Source organism: Euprymna scolopes, chromosome 22, assembly GCF_053919585.1.
Source record: "Euprymna scolopes isolate OS-2025 chromosome 22, ASM5391958v1, whole genome shotgun sequence".
Classification (NCBI taxonomy): domain Eukaryota; kingdom Metazoa; phylum Mollusca; class Cephalopoda; order Sepiida; family Sepiolidae; genus Euprymna; species Euprymna scolopes.
This window is the reverse complement of record NC_136503.1, coordinates 83,309,674-83,329,371: the sequence shown is the minus strand read 5'-3', so window position 1 is coordinate 83,329,371 and position 19,698 is coordinate 83,309,674. Positions and strand designations below refer to the sequence as shown.

Here is a 19,698-nt window from a genome sequence, read left to right as displayed (position 1 = left end):
TTGCTGCAGTAGAAGCACTTTTTCCCCTCAGCCTTTTTCATACACACCAGGGAATCCTTGGCACATTCTGATTCTAGTTCACAAGGGATGTAATCCTTTTCGTCTGAATTAGGGATGGCTAAGTTCAGTCCTAGGAGGTTATCTTCCCAGGTATTACTTCCTCTGTCAAGAGGATTATTGGTTTAGTGCCACCCTTTTTCTAATTCAAACAATCTAACCTATGCTTAATGGATGACCCAATAGGTCTCAGTTTTTTTAGTAGTGTATTTGTGTGTGTGTGGGCGTCTGTTTTGTTCCATTTTCACCCCAAACAAGGCACAATGCCACTTTTATGTAGGGGGCTCTATCAGGAACATAACTTGTAGGGAGTTTAGCAGCAAGAGATCTGTTCACATTACACTTTAACTTCTGCATGTCAGTACAGTCTGGGAAGCAGAAACCCACAAGGGATTCCAGAGTCTAACAGTTTTAGGGAAGAAACTATTAAAGTAACATCTAGAGATCTCTACTGTGTAGGAGTGGGATTTTGCTGCTTGTTGGGTTTGACGGGGATATTTACGTCGAGAGGTACAAAGGCTTGTACTTCGTCGGAACATCCATCATTAAAATACATGTAGGACAGGCTGAGGGATGCAACATTTCATCGATGGGACAGAGGTTGAAGCTTAGATGACAGTTAAAGACTTATTAGATTGGCGACTCTTTTGAACCCTGTCCGTGAGTGTCTTAGTTATTCCAAAAACCCAAAGATGGAATTAATTCACTCGTAAGTTTTTATTAGTTTTTTTAATGTAAATATCTGAATTTTCCTTATAATACATCTTACATGTGCTTTGTTAAATAGTGGAAAACCACTAAACAACTCTTCAGAGACAAATGGAGATTCCTCCAAAAACTACTAGAAAGTTTATTATATGAAATGAAAAAAGAATTTGGAAAAGAAAAAAGATAAAGGAAATGGAGATATCTCAAAGTGGCAATTTGCCTTGTTTGGGGTGAAAATGTAATAAAAAAAAAAAAAAAAAAATTGCTGCAAAGAAAAAAAACAAATAATAAAATATAACACTGTTATAGTATTTATAGATGCCTCCCAAATAACTGAATTCAAACATGTGGATAGTGTCATATATATATATATATATATATATATATATATATATATATATATATATATATATATATTTCATTTCTTTTATTCTCGGTTAATATAATTAACCTAGGTATCCGATGAATTTAACAAGGTTTACACAAGAGTGTTCAATACCAAGATATACATATTTATTTTTACTTAAACATTTAGGTATCGCTACACATTAATTTAAGGACTAAACTTTTGTAAAAGCAACATTGCTTGATGGTGTCCTTAGTTATAACTAGTTGATTAAAACATGCTCATAAATACTCATACCGAAATGTTTATATAAAAATAAGTATATAACTAGGTTCAGTACTTAACAAAAAGTTTCACAAACCTTTCTCTTCTACATGACAGTTCACAATAGAAAAGGTTTTAATCAGATTATAAATGGAAACTATAGAAAGAAAAATGTCTGAGATTCATATACTGAAAGATGGCATAAAACATTGTAACTTAAGCTGAACTATGTGGCTTTCAAATATATATTCCTTCTTACCCTGCCTCTGTTCAGTCTTAAGAGACAATCGATACCCTGTACAAGGGTAGCTGCGTGTGTAATTGTGAGGTAAAGGTTGCACAATCCCAACAACACCTCTCCTAAATCAGCACTTGCCAATGGCAAGGAGAAATCCAGGACGACTGAAAACTATGCGGAAATAAATGGAGAGCACATAGAGCACATGGAATTCCTAAATGGTCACCCATTTTAATACTGATCAGACTCAATGTTGCTTAACTTTGGTGATCTAATGGGAACTGGTGTGTCAATGTGATTGATTTAATAAACATAGAATGCTAAAAAATGTCGGAACATTTGTTTCTAATCTCATTTTTATGTACATTTAATTTTGGATAATGATTTTTAAAAAGATTAAAAAACTTCTGACATGAATAAGGACAGTGATTAGTTTAGCTCTTAGATCAAAGGTTTAACTGTGATGCCAAAACACACAACTTTGTTATATATATATATATATATATATATATATATATTGACAGCAAGTAAAAATTCAAGCACGTCCGATTGAACATGACAGTTCATTTTTTCTAATTTTGTTGGATAACTTTTCAATTCGCCGAGCAATCTTTTTTATTTCGGCTGGCATGCTATATATTATAAGAAAATCAAAAATAAAAATAATTTGCCCCTACCCTTCCTGCACCCACCTTTATGATATAAAAAAAAATAAAATAAATAAAACTAACTATAAATACACCAAGCTTTAATAAAGAAAATGGCAACAATAACAATTGTGCCCGACGACGATTAGGTGCACCGATTGAAAGCGCTCAAAAAAAATATGGCCGAACAACAACCACTGGGCACCATAATATACAACATGCCAGCCGAAATAAAAAAGACCACTCGGTGAATTGAATTGGAAAAAAATAACTCAGTTGTGTTCAGTCAGACGTGCTTGAATATGTACATATGTTGAATAAAATTATCTTGTAAACACCTGGCGATGTTTGGAAACATGGTAAAAATATCAGTTATAAAAATATATTGTATTCTTATCACATTTGAAGAAAGATCAGTTAAAAAAATACCAATTGTTACACAATTCAGCTTAAAAAGTAATATAGACCATATCCAAAGACCAACATATTTTTGTTACGACACTCGTTATCTCCATCTTTATAAAGTTATGCATGCTTGTATATATCTGTATGTACACGATTCACTCCTAAACTAACTGATCATTATGAATCCCAGAACACAGCTGCTAACTGCAAAGGGTCCAAAGATGGGGGGGGGGGGGGTAAATTTAGTTTTATTTAGCTCGATGTACATAATACATATCTGTAAAAACAATAAGAATTTCAATTTGCTTTCAGGACCCTTGAGGACATTTTCTGAACCTGTCATAAATTCATTTATTTAACAGTGTTGTCCAGGAAAATTGAAGGACTCAAGAAACTTCTGTTCTCACCCCGAAGGAGAGTAGAAAGTGAACCTCAGTTTTTTTTCGACAGTCTCGTAACTTGTTTGCTTTATTTTGTCCTTTAGTCCTCACATTTCACCAGTGATGTCTCTGACAAAGGGAGAAGAATTGCTGTTTTCCTAGTTTTTTAATTTCATATTTTTCCTTTTTTTTTTCCTTTTAGTTCTTTACATCAAGTGGCGTCATACCTTGTCTGGAGTGATTTCCATAAAAAATAATCTCTAGTCATCAGACACCAATTATAGGTTCCTTGAATTTTAATTTCTTTTAAAGGCATTTAAGCTTAAGTTTTAAATTTTAAACATTTTCTACAATCAAAATAATGTGATGAATTTCAATCAAAACTAGAATAAGGATTCTAGACATAAGGTTTAGTATTTTAATGCTTAAGAAATTCATTTTACTAATCCTAAGATGAATATTCTTTTAGGTGCAAAATAAAGTTAACATTTCAAATAAGTTGATCAATCACAGATGTAAGGATTGATTTCTAATAGAAAATGAAAGAATTCTAACTTTTTTTTGCAATTTTATCTCAATGATTTTGAACTAAATACAACAAATCTTGATTTTTACCAATTCCAGAGACAAATAAGTATTAACAAGTAGAAAATTTTTCATTTCTTTTTTTTTTTTTTTACTATTGGAAAAAGTCATCACTTATCAAGGACAAGAGTTGATGATATGAAAATAATTTGATGTCATTTACTCTTGTCTTTCATTATTTTGAATTGGAAGATGAACACTAAGGAAGTACCAAAATTAACAATACTCATCAGCCATTAAACGCTTTGGATTATAAAATAGTTCTACTAAAATAGTCATATTTAAAAAAAATAAAAGCACTCAAAATATCACCATGCATAAATATCCTCTTTATTTTTAATCCGATTTTTTAAAAATTAAAAAAAATTATTTTTTTAGATCATCAAGCTCTTTCTTTCATTGAGATATTTTAAGCAATTTCAATTTTTCATGTGCATCTGTTGCAGTGCAGACCGTTAGTGACACAGGCAAGAAAAAGGTAAGCAACAATGGCAAAGAAAAGAGAACTAAACGCAATTGTACTGTTGGGAACAAAAATACTGTCCAGGTTTATTTACCAAAAGGTAAATAAAAGAAAGTTGTCAGTCTTGTGTTCAAGCTGGAGCGGCTTTACTGTTGGTGCTGGACACTGCAGGATTGACCAGTCGATTTTGCAAAATATATAGTAGTTTTTGTGGAGAAAGATGGCCCTGAAAAGAGCTGTTTTATTGCATGTAGTACTAGTTAAGAAAAACTTTGTGTATTGGGATAGCCATCGGTTAGTGGAGACGTCGACTACCTCTGAAAACGACTGCTGTTCAGAGACCACTGCCGGGATTGCCGTGGGCATGTCTTTATATGTGAAACGCGCAGATGCAGTTGTAGACATATTGGTCTTTGGCTTGAGGGAAAAATGTGTTTTTATTTTGCGACTATATCTTATGTGATATGATGTTCAAACTCCGAAATCTGCATCTGTCTGTTTGCAGTCAAATTTTATGTGTTTATGGCTATATTTGTGCCAAGTTTGTTGCCCGTAGCATTTTCATAGTTTTCCTATTATCCATTTTTAACATTCAATCAAGGAGAAATAATGCATGCTGTCCTCTTCTCACTGTGGGTGTAATATCAGCTGATTGTGCTATGCCAATAACCTTTTGTCAATGTGTTATGGCATGCCACAATGGAGTTGTGTGCACTTAAATATAAGGTCTGTGATAACATTGTTGTATCGTTATAGCTTTTGGATTATTAACTATTTGTTAATATCATTTTCTATTTCAAGCAAGCAGTATTAGCTGCTAGAAAGGGTAGTACTAGTAGTTCCAGCAAGCTGTATTATGCTGTTAGAAGGAAAAGGGTAGTATTAATAGTTCCAGCAAACAGCAGTACACTGTTAGAAGGAAAGAGTAGTATTAATAGTTGATTAAGTGAAGAAGTGGTTTTTAGTCGCGTGCAAGCGACTCTATAAGTCACTCCGTCGGTCGGTCGGTCGTCCGTAACACTTTTGTGCTTGGCCTTTTTGGTTAAGATCCATAGCTAATATAACATACTGACCCAACGGTCATGGGTAGTCTAATTGCTACTAAGATTGCTCAATAAACAAAATTTGTATTATTTCAATTCTTCGGAGTACTGTTTTCAGTGTTATTTCGAAAAATTTCAGTCAATGTAACCTCTGACCTTCTTCAGGTGTATCTTGTCGAAATCGGAAACTCCAGAATCTACACAGAATTTTGAATGGAACCCTGTTCTCGTTCCATCAGCTATAACTGGGTAGAAGTAATTAGCAATTGTATTCTGGGACTGAAGCTTCAAACTCCAGCAGAATTTTACCAAGCATCATCCATTATGTCATGGGTCCTAGCAGGCACTCAAAATACAATTGCAAATTACTTCGGACTTCTATCCAGTCATATCTGACAGAAGGAGAGCATGCTACCCCTGGATTAAATAAAGGTTTCTATTTAAAATTCTGTTAGACAAAAAAATTCCCAATTACAACAAGATAGACCTGAAGAAGGTTGGAGGTTATACAGACTGAAATGTTGTAAAAATGAGACTGAAGACGAAAACAATCCAAATAATATGAATAATCACTCCTCAACTCAAAAATTCAGAAACAGAATTAACCACCTGACAAATCTCTACAGTTCCAGGTGAGCATTGTTTGAAGATAGCGGTTTCAATCCTACCCAAAGCCGGCCAGAGACATGGTGAGATGACAACTCTGGAAGGCAGTAATTGTTATGGATGCAGTTAGAAGATTCAGCGTTCCTATCCCGTCGCGGTTAACCACCTGACGAAGGCCACAGGAATAGTTGACTTAAACGTTGCAAAGCAACAACTAGAAGATGAGGATAATAGTTTGCAATAAATAAAATAAATGCAACTCATCTCAATAAGAATTCCAATTGATTAAATAATATATACCATTCGGTACGGACCTGACAATGGATTGGTTGGTTTTGTTTTACGGCATATCAACCCTTTTCAGGTTATTTAATGCTGAATCCAAAGATTTTGAAGAAAAATTTTTTAATAGAATATATTTGTTGTTTTCAAGTAGGTTTCTATTTAACCCATAGTTGGAACCCTAACAGATACTACCACTTCAGGTCAGAGTGGACCTGGGAGCAATGGCAATTAAAGGGTGGCTACACACTCCCCAAAGCCGCAAGCTGGGGCCTCACCCCTGGATATAGTTTGAGGTCATATCCAGGACCCTGACAATGGAAGATCAGATAACAAATATGGCTTTATAAGAACAAAAAATCCAACCTTGACTGCCCTTTGGGGCCTGTGGCACAGTAGCGAGCATTGTCTGGAGATGGCAGTTTCAATCCTACCCAAAGCTGGCCAGAGGCTTACAACAACAACTATGGAAGGCAGTAATTGCTGAGGATGCAATTAGGAGATTCAGCGTTCCTATTCCGTCACGGTTAACCACGTGACGAAGGCCAAAGAAATAGTTGGCTGAAACATGGTGAAACAATTACTAAAGCTTTCTTCTGTCATCTAATCAAGAAAACTCTGAGGTTGTTTTACAAGTTTTACTTCAATGGAATGTTCTCTGAAGAATGTGCCTCAACATAAAAATACTCGACTAACCAGACAATTAGAAAAATCAGACCTTCACTATTGAGGTCCACCGATGACAGGAGACTTTCTACTCTTAATAGTTTTTATTCTTAAACAGTTTGGCTTTAGAATTCTATTCCTGCTTCTTGTTACTTAACTCTACCAACATTCAGAAATTTAAATGTAATGTAAACAAACATCTTGCTGTACAACTCCCCAGTTAGCATTACCCCTATAAATCTGGTCCTCTAATTCACAGTAGTCTCTTATATTTCAGTGGCAATGCGTCTTTTTTTTTTTTAACTTCAATTCCCTATATAAAAAAAAAAAAAAAAAAAAAAAAAAAGGACACATTGCCACTGAAACATAAGAAACTACTGTGAATTAGAGGACCAGATTTATAGGGGTAATGCTAACTGGGGAGTTGGTGACAAACACAAAAATATCTTAAAAAGTAAGCTTGAAAATGCACAAGAACATCTTTTAAAAATTAAGCCTGACAAACACATGAAAATCCTTTTTTAAACTTAAGCCTGAGAAAAGCATGAAAATACAATTTCAAACGTAAGCTTTTAATAATAATTTAAAAGTCAACTTAACCGAATGTTCAAGCAAATATTCCAAATGACACACCAATTTTCAGGATTGATGATAGGGACAAAGTGTAATATCTGTTCTAGATATTGTATTTCAGCTTTTTTGTCTTCAATCAATGAGAAATCTTTCTAAACTGAAAAAATTTTTTCCCTTCTAATCTATAGTGCTTGTTTTTGGGGAACTAAATCCCCTCCCTTCCACATTGAAAACAGAGCTTGTGGGGAAGCAAGGAAATTTAAATATCAAGATCTACAATGACACAAGAAAAACAAAAATGGTAACAGACTTACTGTCAAAAAGAATGAAGAAAAAAATATCTTACCAATTAAACTGAGTGGAAGATAAACACATTTTTTTTTCCTCTCCCTTCTTATTTCTTTGTTGCTCTCATGCCGATATTGTAAACATTGTGCCGCATCGAATTGATGAAGACAAATATTGAGAGGATGAGGTTAGGCAAGGCTTTCTTCCATCGGAAAACATGCAGAGCGTGGGGGAGGATGATTCAATGCGGATACAATAAATATCCGGGGTATTGGAAAGTAAAAGTTACCAATTCTGGTAGAATTAGTATTAAAATAATTAAATAGAAAGCATTTGAGTATCCTACGCAGATGAATGAAGTTTATGTTTATATGGTGTGTGTGTGTGGGTGTGCAAAGTAAAGCAAATAATGACAGGTAGTGGAAGGAAGGGGAGGAAGTATATCACCCCCCTCTCCTCCTTTTTACTTCACAACCATCACTTACCCCTCCTTCCCTCAACACTACTTTTAATCAATATTTGGTGAAAAGGAAAAGATAGAAAAGGAAAAAAGAAAAGGGAAAAAAAAGAAAAAAAGGAAAAAAGAGGAAAAAAAAAAAGGAAAAAAGAGGAAAAAAAAAAAGGAAAAAAGAGGAAAAAAAAAAGGAAAAGAAAAGAAAAAATATGAGAAAAAAAACAATTGATTTGAGAGAAAATCTCTTCTCTGCCTCCTTATCACTACCTGCTGAAACTGCATTCAGATCAGGGGTGGGGTAAGGAGGCAGCATATTATGTGCTTAAAAAAGTAAATAAAAGTAAAAAAGATTTCTTAACAGATAAAAATATGAAGTCACACTGCAGAGCATTTGAAGAAAAGGGATTTTAAAGAAAAAGAAAAAAAAAAGGAATCTGCATGAATTGGAAAAATGTAAAACAAAAAGTTTTCCTTGAAAACACAAAAAATCAGTTTATAGCAGGAAAATTAACTTACAAAAAAAAAAAAAAAAAAAAAAAAAAAAAAAAAAAAAAAAGATATGAAATTTCTTGCCACGATATTGATTCACTGCTTTACTTGCAAGGTTACCCCATGTTGCCCAGGGGGCATTAATAAAATAAGAGTTAAGAAAATGAATAAAATAAGAGTTAAAAAACATGGTCACTCCATGTTGCACAAGGGGGTAGAGTTTAAAAAAAAAAAAAAAAAAAAAAAAAAAAGGTGCTTCTATAGAAGTGGAGCCAAACTAAACAGGTGTTTGTCTAATTAAAGCTAAAACTTAGGTTAAGGTTATATATATATATATATATATATATATATATATATATATATATATATATATATATATATACGCACAATGAATTCATTCCCTGTAGACTCCAAAACAGCTAGGCTGATTCTTTTTTTAAATTTCACACAAATGTACTTTATGTATCTGGGAGTGTTTTTAAATAGATTTTGTATTAAAATTCCTTTTATAAGTATCGAAAATCGATAATCAAAAAAATCTTATTAAAGAAAGAACACTCCAATTTTGACCAAAGTTAACACCCTTTACAGCTTAACAGTCCAAGTGCATTTGAGAAGTTCGATCACTGCACAAATAGAAGGTTCTTTGCTAAGACAGGAGCACATTCAAAATGAATATTTCTGTTTAGAGTACAATTAAACCATGATACTTGATTTGCATTTTAAACTTTAATTGAAGCCAGATAATTTTATAAAATCAATAGTAGGTCTCTCTACAGTGCAATGTAAACTACAATGTTTTGTTGACTAAGTCACTGTGGGAAGGCATGTTGTAAAGTTTCTTCTTGGTGCACTGCAGTAGGTCTCTGACTAGAGCAACTAATCAATTGATTTGTTTGAATAATGGGTGATTTCACAGATTTTGATGACAATAGAAGTATTAAAAGTGTGGAACATTCATTGATATTCATTCTATCCTGGACAACGTCAAGTCTCCCTGCTAATATATATAAGTTAGATTCAAAATCTGTAGAAATACAAAAATATCGTTCCTTTAAAACTTTTTTTTGTGGAAAGATTTCTATGTTCTCTCACATAGAATGCCTAGTATTTTCATCTAAGTATGCATGTTTGTGTGTGTGTGTGTTGCTAATACCGGCAGTCAGAAAGTGTGTGTGGGCTGGTACTTAATAAGCTTACTAATTAACGGATTTCATTACATACGTTAGAATACCCATAATAACCTCAAGTCAGGCTAGTGGATGAAGAGGGTGAGGATCATGTCGTTCCTTACTTGCCAGCCCATGAGGGCACAGTTACACATAAGATCAGTTTTTAATGTGCGTAGCTTTCCAGCCTCTCTACAAAGGGGGCTTCGGATTGAGACAAAAATAAAAATTGCTGCAGTCAAGAAAGATTTCTCCTTTATTCACCGAGAACAGAATAGATACTACACTTCGATCCAAATCTGAAAGCAAATTCCTCTGTCAATAAAATATTCTAAACAAGCAGGTTTTGCAATTTAATAAATACTCATTACTTGATATGAAAAAAGGCCAAAACTGATTGATACGTTAAAAAAAAGCCAAAACTGATTGATACGTAAAAAAAGGCCAAAACTGATTGATACGTTAAAAAAAAAGCCAAAACTGATTGATACATTTAAAAAAAAGCCAAAACTGATTGATACGTTAAAAAAAAAAAAAAAAAAGCCAAAACCGATTGATACGGAGAAAAACAAAAAAAAAAGCCAAAACTGATCGATACGAAAAAAAAAAGCCAAAACCGATTGATACGTAAAAAAAAAAAAAAAAGCCAAAACTGATCGATACGTAAAGAAAAAAAAAAAAAAGCCAAAACTGATCGATACGAAAAAAAAAAAAAAAAAAAGCCAAAACTGATCGATACGAAAAAAGCCAAAACTGATCGATACGAAAAAAAAAGCCAAAACTGATCGATAAGAAAAAAAAAGCCAAAACTGATCGATAAGAAAAAAAAAGCCAAAACTGATCGATAAGAAAAAGAAAAAAACTAATAGTAATTTGGTGAAAAAATAATGTTTTTCAAGTGCAAGTAAAAAGCGACATTCGGACAATATTAATGTGTAAAAAAGAATTGATCAAAGGAGACTCCTCACCAAAAAAAAAAAATGTAGATTAAGCTACTCTATTGTTCATATACAATTTAAATTTTCATACATGATTATTGAAACATAGTCACTTATATAGACTTGCACGCCACCTAGAGTTGCCTTGTCATCAAATATACTGAATATGATGTCTTAATTTAGGCAGATTTTGCATTTATTATTACAGAGCCAATTCTTTATTGATTATTATATTGTACCTAATTGATGCCAAAAAGTTTTTAAAAAACATAACTTTGGTGTGATTAGCTAGAATTAAAACTAAAACATTTAGCTGTCTAGCAATATTCCCTACTATCTGAGCTAACGATACATTCAGATAAAACGAGACAAATTAATCCAGCTAAACATAAATGTATATTTGTGCATGCGTAAAACATTTAACTGCTTTTTCTGGCTTAAAAAAAAAAAAAAAAAATCAATTTTGTTCTACAGGTCCGAAAGTTTAAAATCTGTAGACCACAAACTGATAAAGTAGTATAGTAGAGACTGTTCTGCAGATAGACAAAGACATTTTTATCATATATGTAGATTAGTTGTTCAACCATTTTTTTTCTTTGTCATCTTTTAATTCTTAAGTGAACTAAATCAAGGATTGACATTTCAGCTTTTAAAATGAGGTCTTCATTTTCCACGTTATATAGTTGAATCAATGCCAAGCTTGGAATGAGCATGTACATTTATTTTAGTTTTTTATATTTTTAAATGAAATAATTATTTTTGTTTTTTTTTACTTTTTCTTTTGTTTAGGTGAGTTAGTCTGTCCATAAATGTTAAAAGGGTAGCCAAGGCTAGTGCTCCCCTTTGATGTCTCAGTACCACTGTGGGAGCATAGAGGAATTCAGCTGCAGACCAAACTCGAAGTATACCGAGCTGTAATTCTTACCATCGTCATGTATGTTTGCGAAACTTGGACTGTATATGTCAGCTATGCCAAGAAACTGAACCATTTCCATTATCTGCTCCCATTAGTTGTTAAAAATCAAATGGCAAGATATCAGACACAGAGGTTCTAGCCTGGTTAAACCTTCTGTTGGTACACACCATGTTACACTTGTGCTAGGTTCATTGGGCAGGTCATATATGCCGCATGCCTGATTGAAGGCTCCCAAAATAGCTTCTTTACGGTTCAAAGGAAAAAAACCCATAGGAGGGCAGTGGAAACAGATCAAGGACAATCTGAAGACCTGCTTCAAACTGTTCAGTTTGTATACTAACTCATGTGATAAATAAACCCAAAGCAGATGTTTCCAGTGTGCCGCAACTCACAAAGGGGCTACAATTGCTGAATCCGCATGCAATGAAGAACGCAAGAGAAAATGTGACATTAGAAATGACAGAGCAGTCAACATCTGATACAGAATTATCCCACAGGTGTCCAAAATGCAGGAAATACTTCAGAACTCAAGTCGGTGTAACAAGCCATCTTTGAACCCACAGAACAATTGCATGATCACGGTCATCTTTGCAAGTGATGGATGAACATCAAATGTTAAAAGATCCATCGTCAAACTTTATGAAGTTGGTGTAGCAAAAGCCTTGAATATGACCCTAGTTTTTAGAGGTAAAAGAAACGATCTACTTCTGGTTTCAATTTGGAAATTGACAAGCGGTGTTTATTAGAAAACTTATTTATTATCTTTTAGGTTAGATTTTTTTTTTGTTGTTACTGCTGAAATGGGACCATTCCAATATTCTGTAATTTCCAGATTATAATCAGGAACACAGAATGTAATTGAAAGTAAGAGAGTGTTTGTTATGTAAGGTTAAGATCTAATCTAATATGTAGGAAACAGTATTAGTTTAAAATGAAATAACAGTGGCCTAATGAAAATTATAACTATGAAAAATTTCACTCAATGATCCCAAGTTTCATGGGAGGACTTAATTGCAAGAGAGTAACAGTTTTTGCTGCTTTCTTTCTGGGGGAGTATACATTTGAGAGAATCAGTTAAGTTGAATTAAATGTAATAATTTGTAAACGGGATGAAATGAAAGAATTGCTGGAAGTGACGAGTGGTGAAGATTTGTATAGGAATTTTATTTTCCTATTATTGCCGAAGTTTCACAGGAAAAAATATTTTATTATCTAGAAGTTGATTAAAGTTGATGAATTTTCCACAAATTGTATAAGGTATTTCTTTTGGATAATTTTTTTCTATGGTTAAAAATAACCGCTTCTATAACTGCCTCGGTCTAATTGGATTTCTGCTTCACCAGTTTAGCATAAAAAAACATGCAGTATCACAACAGAATGCAAACAGAGGAGAACTGTAATGCCTACTAGGCAATATCCTCAAGTGTCTAAAGTCTCTCTGTACAGGGGTTTGTCAGAATAATCTGGTATGAGGATACTTTTTCCATAGAAGTAAACCCTGACCAAATATTCAAAATCACATAGTATTCGCAGCCCACATAAGATCTCCTCACCACAGCTACCCCACAGCTTTTACGAGGAATGGTGCACCTTCTCCAAGTGATATTACCTCAAGTAATAGCACAAAGCTGGATACTCCACCAGATTAGATAAATTCTTATCCTGGAATCCAGTAAGACAAAGAGACCAACATGAAAGATATACTACAACGTATGAAAATAGTTAACTGAGGAGAGGAAGATTATGTTCTCAATTTCTTTACTAACTCAGTGTTTGAGAGATAAAGAACTTAAATGGAACATTCGAATATCTATGTATCTCATATAGATTTCAAGTGTTAGCCCCAGGTAGTGGGCCCCTTGGTTTCTGAGAACTTCGACTGAAGTAAAATAAAACAATAAAAGTAAAATGGAGAGAACCCTAAACCCTAACTAAACATTAACCTTCAGTGGCTTAGGTCTCTCTATGCAAGGGTTTTGTCAGATCAACCTGCATGAGGATAGTTTTCCCTACAATTAAACCCTGACCAAATATTCAAAATCACATAGAATTTGCAGCCCAAGTAAGCTCTCCTCAGTACTGCTAACCAAACTGGCTTTTACAAGGAATGATGCACCTTCTCCAAGAGATGTTACCTCAAGTAACAGCACAAAGCTGGATACTCTACCAGACAAGGGGAATTCTTGTCCTGGAATCCAGTAAAACCAAGAGACCATACGAACGATATAACATATTTAAATGGTCAATTAGGGAGCGGAAAATTATGTTTCTGACTTCTTTACTAATTCAATATTTGAGAGGTAAATGAAAACTTAATGAAATGTTCGAATATCTATGTATCTCATATAGAGATCAAATGCTAGCCCCAAGAAGTGGGGGTTCATTGATTTCTTAGTGCTTTGGCTGAAGTAAAATGAAATGCAGAGATAAACAAATCCCATCGACATCATTGAAGAATTTAACCTTTAAAACAATAACTATTACTGTAATACTTCTGGAAACAAAACTAAAACAAATCAGATTTCACTAATCTATAACATTAAAATAGAACTTTATTTATTCAACCATCCCCCAGAAATATAATATATAAATATATATATGATATCAAATGTTTACAGTTCACGTGTATATATGCTGAGAAAAATAAATTCTTGTGCATATCTTTTTTTATTGCTTCAAAATAATTTTTATCCAAACTTTCTGCATTTTCTTTTTTTTTTTTTTTCATATTTAAAAATTTTTTTTACAAAGGAGCAACCATATATCAAGGCCTGGGGACCACTCAAGGATAAGGGTCAATGTGTGTACGGTAGTCATTGGGACAATAGCATAGTAATCGTTTGTAGTGGAAATTTGGTATAATTGGAATATTTAAGAGGAAGATTCAATAAGAACTTGGGTATATAAAAGGCAATATGTGTGTTAGTGTGTGTGTGCATTTTTTGTGTATGTCCGGCAAAAGCTTTTGGAGGTGGGGGGGGGGCACTGAGGGAGGTCACTCATTCTTAAAACTTTTTATATACTGTCTAAAATAAATCTATAATTTACGAAGGGAGGTCGCATTTATCTTTTATTTGAACGACTTTTACATTTTGCTATTTTCGCGATACTTCTTCATCTACGCGCGTTTCTTTAGCTTTTCAGTACAAAAGCGAAACTGAATCCGTAGCTTAAACAAACTCCCTGGCACATGTCCAGAAAAGCAATGAGGCTTGATCAATGCGGGGGAACTCCTTATATCAGATAATTGCTAACTCCCCTTTTTATGGAGAACTGGTTTTTCTCCCCAACCAAAAAAAAACTACCTCGCAACCAAAGTTGGTAAAACAAAACCAAAAAAAAAACTGCCTCGCAACCAAAGTTGGTAAAACAAAACCAAAAAAAAAACTACCTCGCAACCAAAGTTAGTAAAACAAAACCAAAAAAAAAACTGCCTCGCAGCAAAAGTACAGGATTTCATTCCCTCCATGGCATGATGTTTGGCCTCATTAAATTCACACACCTGTCTTTATTCAACTTTTTAATCATTAAATTAAAGCAGTTTTCATTCCTCTCCCATCATAGTTGAGCAGGTAAGATGCCAGGTTTTTTCCCTTTTCCAACTTCGTGTCAAGGCTTTGAGTTCGAGCCTACCCCCCCCCCCTTACACCTCCAAACACATGAGCAATGCCGGGCACCCCCGCTAGTGGTGAATAAAAGGAGACAGGAACTTTTAAACATACCGGAAGTTGGCACACACGTCTCTCAGTTTAGCTATGGAAGCACAGAATCAATATAATTTTCAATTATATTTAATTTTTGTTTTTTTAAACTTAATTGAACATAGTTATTTAAAAAGATATGCGATGAAGTTTTCTTTTTTTTTTTAAATATAGTTAGTTTTTTATTTAAATCTGCATAATCTATTACAATCTTTTTTATCAATTCTTTTTTTTTTTAATTTTTTAATCGCATATCTATTACGATCTTTTTTCCAAGGTGCTTTAAAGAATAATCCCCAAAACACATGTTACTTATGGGTAAAATTACCTCAATAATTTCATCCATTGTGTTTTGGCAAGAGTTGCAGATAGGACATACTTGACGGCAAAGATCGTAATAGATTATGCAGGTTTAAATAAAACTAACTATATTTGAAAAAAAATAAATAAATAAAATAAACAAACAAACTTAAATATGCTTGAAAAATATAACAAAAAACTTATATAAACCTTATCGATTGTTTTTTTTTTTTTTGTTTTTCTTAAATCGCATATCTTTTTAATGCGATTAAAGAATTAAAAAATATGTATCTTTATATATTTTTTATTATAAGGAGGTGAAAAAAAAAATAAAACATAAAATACAATTGAAAATTGTATCGATTCTGTGCTTCCATAGCTAAATTGAGAGATGCATGTGCCAACTTCCAGTGTGTTTAAAAGTTCCTGTCTCCTTTTATTCACTATTACCAGAACTTGTTTACATTGGGCTTGAAGACGACAATATTGTAGTCAGGTAAAAAAGCAGATCAGCAAAACAGAGTTCCACATGTGGACAGTTATAGGAAAGAAACTTTGTTCATGGAATTCACATTTAGGTTTAGGCACCGATAGAGAGTTGGGGAAATTTTTGATAGTGGTCTTAGCTAAACAAGTATTTTTTGTGAAAGATTAGCAAGCGGGGACTATAGATTGGAACTCAGTTGAGCAATTACCATGAAAATAACGATAGAGCAGAGACAAGCTCCTTTGGTATTTGATAAGAAACAATTGCTGATTTGCATACAAATTAATGTCAGCTCTTTGACAATTACGTTACAATTTAGACATTCCGCCCATGTTGTTGAACGAGAGGAATTTCAACTTAAAATACCTTAACATTTCTAACAAAAAAAATGTTATAAAATGAATTCAATACCAGTAATTTAAGAGACTCATACATCCACTAGAAATACTGCGATTACATATATTAAAGATTTCCAGTTCACATGCACTGTAAAAAAAAAAAAAAAGTTTCTGATATATATCCCATTTTTTTTATTGTATTAATACAATTTTTATTTGTTCAATTTTCATTTGTTTTTTGTACAAACCACTTGCTGATTTGCATAAACGTTAATGTCAGCTCCTTGAGAATCACATCACATATTCTTGCGCCTTAAAAATTTCAGCCAGCATTTAAAAATATACTGGTAAATAATCTGCTATTTTACACGGATTAAGTTGTTTTTTTCTTCCATAAATGTTCAACAAAATTCGTACAACAAAAAGTATTACTTTCAACGATACATGTAGTCAGCTTGAATTTATTTACTCATCTTGATGTGTAAGCATATGTTCAGTTTCTAACAAAATATTCATATTTACATGTAGCTTAGCTTCAACTGTGTAAAAAAAAAAAAAAAAAACTAAAAAGAAAAACAAAAAAAAAGAATGCGAGTCTAATTGTATTTAAGTTAAAAATCAAGGTACATCAGTAGTTTATGGACCATGTTGTAATAATGTTATTTAAAAACCCACATTTTTTTACCCTATTTTTAATTCTTCTATTTATTCATGCCTCACAATAAAACCTTGTAAAACGCTAACATAGTGAATTCAAACATAGCCCAAAATCTGTGGAAACAGCTCCCAGACCCCCTCCCCACCTTCTGCCATTGACAAGGCATCTGTCAGTCAAAGTGAGACCACAATTTTGAAAGATCAATGCATGACTATTTGCCAAATAGCCTAAGTGGTTAAGATTAGTAGAGAGTTTGTGGAAATTATTATTCATGGTCATTTGCATATTCCCAGGTTGCTGAATCTTTTCAGAAGCAAGAACAAGTACTTGAGGACAAATTCAGGGATGTGCCAAGAAGAGGAGTCAAAGTTTTTTAAAAGATTGATTAGGTTGAACGAAACCTGGGTTTATAACTATGATCCAGAGAGCAAGCCCAATCAATCCAGTGAAAGCACTTAGATTGATCACCCCCAAAGAAGGCAATAGTGCAATTCTTTGTTAGTAAGGTCATGCTCACAATCTTTTAGAACCAGGACAAAATAATGATGACAGATTTTCTGGCAAAAGATACATTTACAGGAGTCTTTTATGCTTAACTTTTGAGAAAATTAAGAGAAGCTATCAAAATCATGGGACAAGATCAGCAATCCACAACGCGCATGTCACGAGATTAGAAACATGCATGTGGCTATGAAATCCTCTTCCCCATCCACCCTACTCTCTCAATTTTACACCCTTTGACTTTATTCTTCCCAGTCATGAATTTTTAAAGGAAAGCGTTTCCCCAGATGATGCAACCTTGATTTTCAAAATCATGTTGTGGTATGAGGACCAACTTGGTGTATTCTACAAAAACGGTCTCCAGAGCTGCATTAAATGACAAGAGAAATGCGTAACTTTAGGCGATTGTAATGTAAAGAAAGACTAATAACTGTGTCAATTTTCGTTGCTTCACTGCTATTTGAATGTAATTTCAACTATATGTGCAAGACACTAATTGAAATACGATAAGGGATAAACAATTTCATCATTAATATATTAATTAACAGGAACATCCTGTTCACTGAACCTCTTAATATCCTACCTAGAAAAAAAAAATTTTTTTTTTTTATATATTCAATGTTTTATAGCTAAATGAACAGTTCAGCTTCTGTATATTTTTCTCCCACAAGTTGTTGTAAGTAGTGATCATGAAGGTGATTTAAAAAAAAAAAACAAAAAAAAAAAACTATTTTTACAGGGAGGGGGATTTTCTTCACAAACTCTCACATCACAGGTGTTATTTTTTTCATATATTACATGGCCAATTCAAGATCACCATACTAGTTTGACTATATATATATATATATATATATATATATATATATATATATATATCTTAAAAGATAAAATAGACACATTCCACTTACCTGTGATGACTTTGCATCGATCGTACAGACTGCCTTGTTTGGGTGTCGAATAGTTGAAGGCAATATAGAAGTGCCATTGATGCCAATGTATTTGCTGAAAGATAATGCATCGCTTCCGTCTGTCTGGTTAAGAAGATCTCTATTGCAAGGGGCAGGCGGAGACTTGGGGGCTTCCTTACTAAGCTCATTACAATCCAAATCATCGTCTGACAGAAAGGAATGGTTTGCTGATTGGCTGTCACCGTTTATTCGACATATTTTAGATAATCTCTCACCTGAAAAAAGAATAAATTAAAAAAATTAAAAATTTTTCACAATTGCATAAAACTTTAGGAGTACTATGTATTACAAATTAAAACTAACTACAAAAACCCTTCTCAACTACCGATTGCCATGACAAATAACAGTCTAAATGAGAGCTCATCCTTTAACTTCTCGGATAAATATTTACCAGAAACATGAATTGGAACAAATACATTGAGGACATTGCCAAGGCTGCTGTAAAGAAGGTGGATTCCCTCTACCACAATTTGCCCATGCATGGCGTATTGTAGCCGCCTCTACCACTAGTCTCACTCTTAGATAAGACGTAAATAAGTGCTTCAAATTTAGTAGGTCCTGCACTATTGATCAAGCTCTAACATCTGTCCCATCAACACAATGTTGCATCCATGGCCTGTTTTGCAAATGTTTTAATGGATTGTACTCTGAGGAACTCATCACACTTGCATCCCCTCAACATACATACTCCTGACTAACCAAGCACAAAAATCACACCTATCCACTATTGAGGTCTCTAGATACAGGAAAGCCTTCTAGAATAGTTTCTTCCATCGAACTGCTACACTTTGCAATTTCCTCTCCGTTTTCTGCTTCCCTGACTTTACTAACTTGCAGAAGTTTAAATGTAAGGTGGAAAAACATCTTATTGCTCAACTCCCCACAGTCCATTGTTAAACACGATTCCAAACAATAGGCCTTTACATTCCAAGTGGCAATATGCCTTGTTTGGGGACGGTAAGAAACAACTTTTAATGTGGGCATTTAGATTTTTGCAAACCAGAAACAATATCAAATTTTGGTCACACAATTAACCACCAAATTATGGCCAAATGTTGTTAGAACTTAGAAAATTGGTCTATAACTAAAAATGCAAGCTTCAAATTTGATGCCATCTTGTGGGAAAATAAAATTAATTAAAATTAATTTAGTACAGATTAAACATTGGGCAAAATCCCATAACCTTTTGTAAAAAAAAAAAAAAAAATACAAAATGACTGTTCATATA

At 33.4% G+C, this 19,698-nt stretch overlaps 1 protein-coding gene across 1 annotated transcript in view; it reads right to left on the bottom strand.

Moving 5' to 3' along the window:
• The window catches only part of LOC145243726 (PAS domain-containing serine/threonine-protein kinase-like), a 112,979-nt gene that overhangs the window by 40,636 nt on the left and 52,645 nt on the right, over window positions 1-19,698 (bottom strand). Inside the window, exon 4 of the mRNA XM_080106778.1 lies at window positions 18,411-18,685. Within this exon, the coding sequence (XP_079962904.1) occupies window positions 18,411-18,685 (275 nt within the window). The remainder of the gene's footprint in view (window positions 1-18,410; window positions 18,686-19,698) is intronic.